Genomic DNA, 12,194 nt, shown 5'->3' with positions numbered 1-12,194 from the left:
TCTCCATAGCATTAGTGATTGCAATATTCAAATGCTCATAACTTTCTCACTATTTGTCCGATTTTTCTCAGACTTTCTTTATTCTTATTCTTTGATTTTTCTGTTTCTACACAAGCCTATTTGTTCCAAAGGTTTCATTCCCCTTTAATGAGACAATGAGAATGGCATTCAACATGCGTAAATGCAATTATACATCATACAAACCTTAAAAACAATATCAAGATATTTACATTAACAAAGTACTATTTACACGTCTGACAAGGTACTACATTAAGAGACAATGGCCATTTCAAAATCAATCGACAATGTCTAAGAAAAAATGAGACCACAGATAGCATCACCATATTAGACAACTTCATATAGACACTCATATTTTCTGTGCAAGATTTATTACATAATTATAATCTGCAAGAATGCTGGTTCTAAAATGCCATATCAATGGATCTAAATTCATGTTCATATAAACTGTAAACAGCTTTGAACAATATTCTTGTTCACAAACAGATACACAGTAATTGTAGAGGAAATGTTTTGACATGCTAATGAATAAAACAAGCACCCTGATATCTCATATTTTGAATAGACAGAGTGACCAAATGAGTCTCTAAAAGATTTCAACCTCAATTTTGTGTGCTAATAAAACATAAAAACATCTGTGAATTAAGTAACCAGAGTCCAGGAACTGCTAAAATTTACTTCATCCATCTTTGATGCCAATGAAACTTGTCCACTTGAAATTGTAGGGCTCAAGCTTTGCAAAAAGGTATCCCAAATCCTCTAGACTATATTTACAAGATGAGATTAAAAGCAGTCTTGAGAACCATGTCAAAATGTTCCACCATTTAGTTCAAAGCTGCTAGCCACTTTAGGTGCTGAAATCTACATAATATCTTGATTTCTTGATCCATCGTTATTGGTAAATGAAGTTGAATCTGGATTTTGAATAAAAAGAAAAGAAAGCAAAACAGACATTTAATCAAAATAAGCTGGTTCGTAGTTCCTTTCTACGCATGATCAAATGATTCTACGCATGATCAGAGGAAGGTCATTTGTACTAAAGTGACACGGTGGTTTTAAAATTTCATGAGATAAGCACCAACTTTGATGTCTTGATTATTCATATATTCTTTTGAATTGTGGTTTTCATTAACATCCACAAAAAACAACATGCGTCCACGAATGACTGGTATTTCACAGTTTGCCTAGTACATTGTGCAACATGCTATGATATGCATTCTTAGTAGGAATGCAACAAATACCTTTGTAAAGTGTTCATTGGTGTGCTATTCTAGTCACCTGGTCTATTCAATTTCTTCATCCTGCTATGTAAGGCAAGCTTACATAATATCTTTCTAGCTTTGAAATCTGCCTATCATAATGAAAGGTCATTTGACCAAAATTGCCCATGAAGTAACTACGAACTAATCTATTAAACCAGGGCTCCATAACATAAAAGTTTACTATCTATCGCTTAATTTCAATGACCAATCAAGAAAATTGTTGCATTGGCATTAGGATCAAGACACTGACAAGGAACCAATCAAAAGTGGCTTGTTCCTATTTGAAATTCATTGCATACTATTATGGTCATACATTGTCAGTTTACTGAAACAAACTTTAATACTGAATAACATCAAGTTAATGTTAAAATAGAGCAAGTCTGCATGCATGCATTGAGAGTAAACAAGAATAACCAAATAGAATCAGAATTCATTTATGTTGCTAATTTGAGTCTAACAAGGTACTACATTAAGAGACAATGGCCATTTCAAAATAACAATCGACAATGTCTAAGAAAAAATAAGACCACAGATAGCATCACCATATTAGACAGGATGTATGATGAAAATATTGACCTAGAAATAGACATAGATCTACCTGGTACATAAATACATTTTGTTGTAATGAGTCAAACAGTTTCAGGCATCGTGAAAAAAGTCAGAAAAAAATTAGTTGTAAGGAATGAATCAAGACTGCTTTGGCTTTGGCATTTCAATGACATACTATGGTATGATTTAACTGCTTTCTTATAAAGGGAAGGGTCCAACTCTCCTAAAATCAAATCTTGAGCATCCATTGAGTGTATAAAATGGACCAACGGACATCCTCTAGTACTTATCAGACACTGAACAAAGGCGCGGAAAAAAAGAGCTTAGCAATCATCATAGAACATGTTTTCTTTTATGATTTATTATATAATTAATGATGACAATCATATCATTGTGTAAAGGCATGGTCACACCGGCCGAGCGTTGTTGGAGCGGTCGTGGAGCGGAGAAAAAAATCATCACCGCTCGCTACCGTTTACCATTTTCGATTGCTGTTTTTTTGTTTACAATTTTTGCTTCGATTTTCCCCCCAATTTTGTGAGCGAAATTCGACCCTCTTTCCCTACCGCTCCAACAACGCTCGGCCGGTGTGACCATGCCTTAAGATCAATTGCTAACATCTGTGTATTGGGACCCTGGGTTTTAAAGTGTTAGTGTGAGTCAACAAATGCGCATTGGTATCAGATCTGGAAGAAAATGATCTATTTATCTAATGATCAACCAACCTGCTGAGTAGCTGCGGTAAGCTGGATATGACAGGACCATATCCCGGTGAATTGTCGTAGAGTTCAAAGAGAGGGGCTGCTACCAGCTTGTAATTCCTTGGGACGGCAAACAGGGCTAGGTATAAAGAAGAAAATACATTGAAGATGTGTAGACAATACTGCTTGTTTGCACTTGAATGACTGAAGTCATTTTTACACTCTGTACAGGGAATCTATTCCCAAAAAATTACTTCTTTATATTTACAATTTATACAACATTTTTCATCAAAATATAGGTATATGAACAACAATTTTTAGCAAAATATATGGATGAGTGATTTAAGTGTTGAAAATAATCAAAATCTAGTAATCAACACCACCTCGATGCAATTTTATAATTATATTAACAATATAAGAATCATTAAATATCAAAACCCCCATTTGGGGGAATAATAGCCTATAGGGTATAGGTCCTCCATGCTGTGTGAAATATAGCAAGCCATCTGTGTAGGTGAAACCACAAAAAGGGGGGAAAAATGTTTGATAACTCCTCCAAACCGATGGATTTCAGTTGTCTAGTTTGCACTTTGGTTAAAGCACAGAAAATAACCCAACAAGTTCCCCTCTCCTGGTTGCTAAGTTTGCCAAGAAAAACACAGTATTTTATATTACATCTAAGAAGCAATGACTGTAAAGCTAGTTACGATTTCTATTAAATCTAAAAAAAATGGATAATTTAAGACCTATGGTATCACTTTGCACAGTTTTTTAATACTTACCCTTCTCTGCAAGTTGAACAAAGTAGAGTCTTTTATGTTCCTTTGGCTTGGTTATATGAGCTGGAATGTAAGGGTACTGTGAAGGAGATAGGGAAATCATATAATATTATTCAATAATATAGCTCAAACAATAAAATTAATTTTCTTTTTGAATCATGAGCATTCTTCTGGGGACATGGATTGATCGAGTTGTTTCATTCGCCTGAGTGCATATAAATTTTTCACCAAAATCATCATAATAATCGTGATCTAACAAAGATGTGTTTTCAAATGGAAATGAGGGTTTTTCATTAAAGCAGGAAAAATGGAGATGTAAAGTAAATGATCATTATCACCATCATCATATTCACCATAATCATTACCTGAGGGGGTTCAAAGTTGGGTCTGTACCAGTTTGCAATTACATCTTCTACCATCCAGTCTTGCTGAACACCATCTTGTCTCCCAAGAATCTGATATTCAAAGAAAGAAAAGATAAAACATTTCGCCGGTGCTATGGAGATCCCCCCAGAAGAGTGCACATGAGCTTCAGCAGTGGTCTAAAGATAACAACATGAAACTCAACCCTAGTAAATGTGCTGTCATGCACATAAGCTTCATGAGAACAAGTCCACCAAATCCCACTGTTGAACTCGAAGGGCAGGAACTATCTGAAGTCCAGTTCATGAAACTACTTGGAGTTTGCATTCAGAATGATTTGAAATGGACATATCATGTCAATGAGATCACCAAGCGCGCAAGCATGAGGCTTCATATGTTGCGCATCCTCAAGGGATTCAAACTACCCCTTGATGATTTGAAGGTAATTTATACCTCCTATGTTCGTCCAGCATTAGAGTACTGTGCACCAGTTTGGCACTCTGGACTCGACGCATCACAGAGAAAACAAATTGAGAGAATACAAAAACGCGCATTCCGCCTCATGCTTGGGCCCGCTTACCAAGATTATGACCATGCACTAGAACTGCTTAACCTATCTACTCTAGATAAGCGGAGAGAAGGACTATGTATGAGACTGGCAAAGGGCGTGAGTCTTCATTCCTCCCCCTTTCATGACTGGCTACCTCCAACTCGAGAGGCGGTCCACAAACGTTCACTACGTTACAGCAATATGTACACTGAAATACGCTGTAGAACAGAACGCCGTCGAAAAAGCGCTGTCCCATACATGGTCCGACTACTTAACAGTCAATCGAATATGTAATGAATTTCAAAATTTACGATTAATTTAATTTAATACACGACACAACTTCTCAACAGGCAATCAATGTGTTAATGATATCCAAATTATGCATTATAAATTTTATTAAAGGCGAAATTGATATGCTATCTTCTAATATAATATGTTTTCATTCGCTTTAAATTCTGGTTATGACTCTTTGCAGCAAAATTATTACGATAATCAAGCTTACATGATGTACTTAATATTACTTTTACTTTTACACATCTAGCATTGCTTGTTTTCAATGGGCATTGTTGTTTTATCCCATCTCGGTATAATTGTTTAGTATGCTAATTCCATTTTTATACATATACAGCGAGAAAATATTTAATCAATCATTAGATTTATGATATCTCTTATTTCCGTGTAAGCCAAGTGAATACTACTTAACTCATTGACAGAAGTCCTTTAATCAGTTTTACCAACCTCATCAACATTTTTTTCATTTTCCCCCTTATTCCGGCTCAGTTACATTTCATATTCAATTCTTTAAAGAAATATCATTTGTTTATAATTTGTTTCTTATTTTATTCATGCAAGCTTATGAATGACTGACTTTATCCCCACAGAATCATATTGTGGTTACAACTATCCAATATTACTGTTATCCCATGTATAAAATTATTCTAATCTTCTCCTTTCTTAATTTACAACATATAACATTTATTTATTTCATTACTTTTATATGTCATTTTGTTATAGCAATTGTTATTGTATATATTTTGTATTTTACCTTGTACAGAATTTCGCAATTCAGCCTTTGGCTGCGATGAAGTTTTCTGAATAAACCATTTCAATTTCAATTTCAATTTAAAAAATGGTCCTCATAATTTGATCATCATAAAATGTCAAACATACCACCCAAATAAGGAGAAATTAGAAAATTTGCACAAAACCTAAGCTTCACCTAGTGAAGTGCCTTATTTTAAACAACTTGAATCCTGGGTCTTAACCCTTTTAACCCGAAAGCCACTATTTCGGCCTACCAGTGAACGCGCAAATACCCGACCGGCCTACAGCCACGTGACTTCAAATGTCAGGTGATCTTTTACAATGACGTCATCTCTCTCGTACGTGTACGTAGCAAAACGTATAGGAATATTTAGTCGATAATTTCAGTCAAGGGCGGCAATGGTTTTGGAAGGGTTCGGCATAAAAAAATGGCCAAAATATGCCAATTTTTTGTGGTTGCTTGTGTCGTATGTGCGGTAACACACTGTGTAATACGCAGCGAGTCACATGCTTACTATGGGGAAGCAACTGATATATCTGACTTTGGTAAAAACAGTGATTTTGAGCCCAAAACAGACACTAAAGTTGATATTTCTGTTTGTAGACTAGGTCTACAGGAAGGTAAACAACTCCAGTCGGCTCGGTCCGGGTACTAGCAGGGGGGAAGATGCCGTTGGGTCTCATTTCATGGGAATTTATGAATGTGGTCAATATTTGCAAATAATTCAGGGTCAAGGTCAGCACCGCCCCTAATAATTTAGGGTTCAAAGGGTTAAAGTTGGGGTCTCCAGAACGACTCTTGGACCAAAAATTGCTAAAAATGCAACGCTCTGGAACGGACGACGTAAATAAAGGGGTTTCTGGAACTCATTAGATCGTAACTGGTAGCGGCTATGTTAAAATCTACGCATGTGCGCCTTGCTAGATTCATATCGTGCTAGCGCAAGCTAGTTGCGGGTGCAGGGAGCTTCGGTGGTCCAGTGCTACATGTATGGCTCCGATTGAGATCGCCGTTCTGACCGCCTGAATAGTTCATATTCAGGCGGTCGGGCATGGGCACTCCAGGGCATGTACTGGAATGAGAAATCACAAAATCAAGGGTCTATGGAACGGGGGACAAAATAGGAATTTCTGAATTGGTGATGATCTGGAACAGAAAATTGGGCCCAAAATGGGGGTCTCAACCGTGGCACATACTTATCATACATTTAAACTAAGTACCCTCCCCCCAGCATGAGAGCAATGTTGACTTTATTTGTTTACTTATATAAATGATAAAGTTTGTTCTTTTCTGGAACCAGAAGGTCCATGTATTGGGAGTGTCAAGATTCCTTAGTGGATAAGTTAAACTGATCTTACCTCTGTCATAAGTCTCTTAAGACCATCCATCTCATCTTCCCCAGCTTTGAGTTCTCCACCAGGCCTAAAATGATTTAAAAAAATCAACCATCAGTAATACAAAGTGCATTTAGTATCTCAATAATGAGAGGCATATAAAAACAAACCATGAATAGATAAGAGCATTTTTTCCTGTAAAAGGTGCACAGCATTACTGGGTGTCTAAAGGCCACCGCACACCTTATGACCCAATTGGTCTACGACTGGTCTGCGACTGAGTGAAGGGAAATGTGACGTCTCGATTCTGGAACAATTCCAGAATCATCGAGTCTGAAACTGAAGGGATTTCATTACTGTGTGTAATTATCTAAATATTCTTCCAAATGTCATGAGCGATTATATTCCCCTGTCCCATGCCTATATTTTACCCGTAACAGACTGTGAACGGTTCACATTAAAAAATATGACATGACTTGGCTAAAAAACTTACAATTTGAAGAATGTTGTCCCTAGCTGCAGCAATAAAACATGGGGGAGATCATGCTCATGAACGATAAGGACTCCTTCAACCGACCGTCTTGTGCCCATCTTGTGGAATTCATCTCTCATCCTTTGGAACCTCGCTGGTACACTGGAATCTTTCTCATATAAAGGCTCCTTTGTTCCAAATGTGTAGTTTGTAAGAGGATATCTACAAGATAGATGAAAACAATTTGAAAAGAAATATCAATCGTAATTACAGTGTTGCACAAAATGGCTGTGACTAACGTTCACCAGGTCAAGTTGCACTGCGCATGCTTATATTTTCATTCATAAATTGGCTCTCGGCATCCAAGGGTTCATTACCATCCTGCCTGTGGGGAATCTACAGGTAGGACTATGGTATGCCAATGCTGTACACAGCACACAATTAAAAAAAAAATATCACTTTTGTGTCCAAAAATACTAATTTCTGTACAGTTGCAATTTACTTTTCATTAGTAACTCGGGGGTAATTTTTGTATTCAGTGACCAGAGCGCTCGAAAAATTGAATTTTGGGCTTTTTTTTGTGTATGCCTTCAATTGGTAGAAAGTATTATGGCAAGACAAGTGTATTTTTTCAATCTCTAATTCTAATTAAGAAAAAATAATTTAAGGAATCAAATTTACTTAAGAGCCAAGTTATATAATGAATAGCTGTAATGGAACCTGACAGTGTCAAAAAATCAAGCATTTTCCCCCCAAAAAAGAGAAAATACGCCAAACATTGCCAACCTTATTTCACCACACAGGGAGGAGTAACAGAGACAAGGTTATATCATAACCTTGTTCATAGAATGAGTGGGCTCTCGGCAGAGGCTGGATGATGTCATGTACTACTACTACTAAGCAAATTGGGCATTATCTTGGTTTAAGTCACCACTCTATCACTGCCGTTTATTTTGCCAGCGGCGGGGACTTCTTTCTTCTCCCATTGACTTTGTCCACAACAAGTGCACACACTGCACCGACACACACCGTGACACGAGAAGAGTGGTGACTTATTTCAGGATAAGGCCGCAAAATGTACAAGCCTGCTAGCGTTGAACGCCTCCTACATCCGTTCTTTATGGTAGGGGGTCCTAAAGCTACGCACCACTCATCGGGCATGCAGTTTTCAATGGCAAATGCGCACTCTGTGTGTGGAACTGTGACTGCAGAGTGACGAACAATTTCTATTCACTTTTTTTTCAACAGAGGCTGCAATAAACCTCTAAATGCAGAGAAAACCTTTCGGAGTTATAGTCACTTTAATTTCATAAATCCTATAATAAAGTGAAAATATTTTAGAAGTTGAGGCACAGGAAATACTATTTTTTTGCATGATAAATCGAGTGCGTAGCTTTAGGACCCCTTCTACATCGGGCGGCGAAATAAAGAGCCTGAGAGGGATTCAGAAAACACGGTGGAATTTTAGTATTACGTGAGTTTTGCATTATTTTCTTCTTGGTTAATGATAGATATTTGCCACAAATTGGTGAAAGATGATTTGTTCCAATATTGAAAATGGCACAGTTTTTATCGTTTGAAAACAAAGTGCTTAGCTATAGGTCCCCCATCACACAATTTGCCCCTGTGGGGGACCACCTCGTAGTCGTAGTGCAGTGTGAGCATGGTGAGCCGAGCCAGAGCAGAGTGACCAGATTTCACAAAATGAAATACGGGACAATCAACAAAAAAGATCAACAAAGAAGGTTACACCTGGGAACAATTATAAAGAATTGGAAGGGATCGAGGGCAAACGAAAGAATGAAGGAGAGAAAGAAAAGACGAAAGAAAAGAGATGAATTGCGAAGAAAGAAAGGAAAAATTTAAGGGGAAAATGAAGGAAAAAAGAAAAAAAAAGAAAAGAAAATTAGAATAAAAGGATGAAAGAAAGAATAAAAGAGAGAAAAAAGTTTCTGTCATTCTTTGAATTGAATAAAGAAAGGAATGGAAGAAAAAAACATGTAAAATAAAGTAAAAATACAAAATAAAGGAGAGAAAGAAAAAAATAAGAAAAAGGAGGAAAGAAAGAATGAAGGAAAGAAAAATGTTTCCTTCATTCTTTGAAAGAAAGAAACAAAGAAAGAAAGAAGGAAAACAGTAAGGGAGAAGGGAAGGAAGGAATTAAGGGAGGGAGAGAAAGAGTAAGGGAAAGAATTAGAAGGAAAAATTAAATAAAGAATGAAAGAAAAGAGGAAAGAGAGGAAGAATGAAGTGAGGAGGGCGTGAAAGCATAATGGAAGAGACAGAATTAAAAGAAAAAGGAGAGGAAGGGAGGGGGAGAAGAAAAAAGTTTATAGAAAGAATGAAGGAAATAAAAAAGGGAAATTTGATAAAGACAGGTAATAAGAGGAAAGAAAGAAAAATGAACACAGAGAGAGAAAGAGGATCAGAAAAGACAAATAGGAAATAAAGATAGATGGAACAAAAACGGGCAAGCAGGAAGGATAGAAGGATAAAAAAGAAAGAGGAATCTGAGAACCCATAATATAATTATACAAATTTCCCGCCGATTTTGTGATTATTTTGGCATGTTTGGTGGAGAGAATCTGCTCCAATCCTACATGCCTAGCTACATGTAGTACTAGCTTGCCACACAGTGGCAGGAGGCCAATTCGTTTGCAATGTATTGGGTTAGCAAGAAAATCACCGCACATGCCGCAGAACTTGCAAAAGTTTATTTCAATTTTATCAATAATTTGTTGTCTGTGCTTTGTCATCTGTTGGTTATTTTGAAAATTCGTCACTTTTAAATACATTTTGTTCAATATTTTGAAATACGGGACAATTAGATATAAGGCGTCTCGGGAAGGGTTTGTCGGGATGTCGGGACAGAGAACCAAAATATGGGACAATCCCGGGAAATACGGGACGTCTGGGGCCGATTGCACGAAAGGGTCTTTGCAAGGACCATCTTTCGTGTCGCCCAACTTTTGATGCGCCATGTGAAACACATTTTAGATAAATCTGCAAACATATTTCATTCGTCCATTAAAATAAACAAAATTTGTTTATAAAATGTGATATATTATGAAATTGTATAAAATTTGATTTTAAAGCAAGCTAACGAATCTTATTCTTTATCATAAATTTCAGAAACACCCCGCTTATAGCGTATCATAAAAGATGGGCGACACGAAAGACGGTCCTTGGAAAGACCCTTTCGTGCAATCGGCCCCTGGTCACCCTGAGCTGAGTTGAGTGGGCGCGGGTCTGATCGAGCGGGGTGCGGTGCGGCGTTCAGCTCAGCCGCGGACCACAACTTCACAAGATGAGGCAGCCGGCAGGAGCAGGCTAAACTACATGAGCGGACGAGGCCGGGAATTAACCTCTTATCACTAACTTGGAATACTTACAAAATTGCTGTCCTATCACGATGCACTGCAGCCGAAGTTTTGACATTGTTTGAGTCTGAAATAGATCTTCCCCTGGGCCAGCCAGCAGAATTTCGATCACGCGGGGTAGTCGCCATCTTTCCTTGTTCAACTTGTTGACTAGACGTGTCCTTGCCGGAGATGGCGCTGAATCAAATTAAAAATAGCTCGACGTTGAGCAGCTGTTATCACTTATCTGATTCTGAATACAGATCAGTGACTTCTACAGCACTGTTTCCAGAGCCTGAGGTGCATCCACATGCAATGCATGGTTCGATCCCCGGCGTACCACTGAGCAAGGCTTTTTGATGACTTTTTTTCTGAAAATGTTAAGCGGGTTTTTTGATGGAACTTAAGCCTGCTATCAAAGCACACACTTTGAAAAGAAAGAAATACAGAGAGCACAGGCGTACCTGACCGCTACTGAGTATTAAACTTTTTTGTATCGGCAATGAATTCCTTATATTAGATAATGTTAATGTAAAATAAAGCTTTTAATGAAACCTTCGTTCTCAAAATTATTCTTACCTAATGAATGGTGGATTATTAATTTGATGTCATAACAACTACGTGGTATTTATAGCCTTCCAATTTATTGGAGTTATTTATAAGGATGCTCTGCAATTACAGAAAACGGAAAAGGTTTTTAAAGTTTTTCAAATACTGTCTCTTAGTCTTACAAAAGCAAAAACTATCTTTGTCGTTTTAAAAAGATTTAAAATAGGATTTGAGATTATCTATTTCAATAGAAAATCATACTAGATTTTGATATGATTAATGAATTGTCAAACTATTCGGGTTTTCAGATTTGTAGTGATCTTAACTTGAATATTACGGTTCTATGTCTAAGGTTTTTAAATGAACTTAAAAGTTGTCATTACTAAAAGGAAATTTGTATAAATTCAAAAGCAATTCATTTCCTGTTTAGCACTCCTTAAATTACTTGTGACATAATGATATGCTGACATTGTTTTTCTGACTAGTTTTATAATGGACATGACCTATGAGACACAATGCCTAGAAATGGCTTCCAGTTAGTTGATAATAATGGATTACTAATACTAGTATGTTTATAAATATATATATATATATATATGTGACAGTTACAGAACTGGATAAAGGAGGGGGAAGAGGGAGCTCTCATTCCCACAGGAAAAGGCCCGTTTTCAAAATGTCTTGTACTCTTTTTTAAATGTAAAATGAGCCCCTATTCAAAAAGAATGTGTCCCTTTTTCCAAAATGAAATGTATCCTTTGTGATGCAACACTTTTTAAAAGAATCTACATATTTATGTCCTTGGTCCTGTTGCCTAAAAGTTACAATTATCATGGTAACTTAGCCATCTAAAGAAAACTTACATAGATTCCTTGATTCTGATTGGCTGTTATGTGTTGTTACCATGGGATAGCAAAGTTACCAAACAGTAACTTTTATGCAACAGGCCCCATTTCCTTGTCATGTACTTCATCTTATATTTCCTTCTGTTTTCATTGATTTTCTCTTTTTTTAGCCCCTGAATTAGAATGCAAGTAGGCCTTCATAGTATTCATTATTGTGTAAATTACATTCAATGAAAATGCTGTATATGTTATTTGCTCCTGAAGAGGCATATTATGTGCCTAAATGGGGCATTTAGCTGGACTCTCACCTTACAGTGCGTAGCCTTTGGGGTGACAAAAATGCCCCTCTCAATGTTTCCCCTAATAACTGT

At 36.9% G+C, this 12,194-nt stretch overlaps 1 protein-coding gene across 1 annotated transcript; it reads right to left on the bottom strand.

The window, feature by feature from the left end:
• Positions 1-322: 322 nt before the first annotated feature.
• Positions 323-10,616, bottom strand: LOC121407076 (cleavage and polyadenylation specificity factor subunit 5-like). The gene is made up of 7 exons (XM_041597998.1): positions 10,466-10,616; positions 7,095-7,295; positions 6,626-6,689; positions 3,675-3,764; positions 3,313-3,388; positions 2,555-2,669; positions 323-932 (listed from the first exon to the last, which is right to left on the bottom strand). The coding sequence occupies exons 1-7, from the start codon at positions 10,579-10,581 to the stop codon at positions 911-913; spliced, it is 684 nt and encodes a 227-aa protein (XP_041453932.1). The 5' UTR covers positions 10,582-10,616; the 3' UTR covers positions 323-910.
• Between the last annotated feature and the right edge of the window lie 1,578 nt (positions 10,617-12,194).

Source organism: Lytechinus variegatus, chromosome 2, assembly GCF_018143015.1.
Source record: "Lytechinus variegatus isolate NC3 chromosome 2, Lvar_3.0, whole genome shotgun sequence".
NCBI lineage: Eukaryota > Metazoa > Echinodermata > Echinoidea > Temnopleuroida > Toxopneustidae > Lytechinus > Lytechinus variegatus.
This window is presented reverse-complemented; position numbering and strand designations above follow the sequence as displayed.

Excerpts from the sequence above, each read along its gene's own strand:
- LOC121407076 (XM_041597998.1), bottom strand. The coding sequence starts at position 10,581 with ATGGCGACTACCCCGCGTGATCGAAATTCTGCTGGCTGGCCCAGGGGA. Across the intron at positions 7,296-10,465 it reads CGTGATAGGACAGCAATTTT|ATATCCTCTTACAAACTACA; the intron begins GTAAGTATTCCA and ends TCTATCTTGTAG. Across the intron at positions 6,690-7,094 it reads GGGACAACATTCTTCAAATT|GCCTGGTGGAGAACTCAAAG; the intron begins GTAAGTTTTTTA and ends AAATCATTTTAG.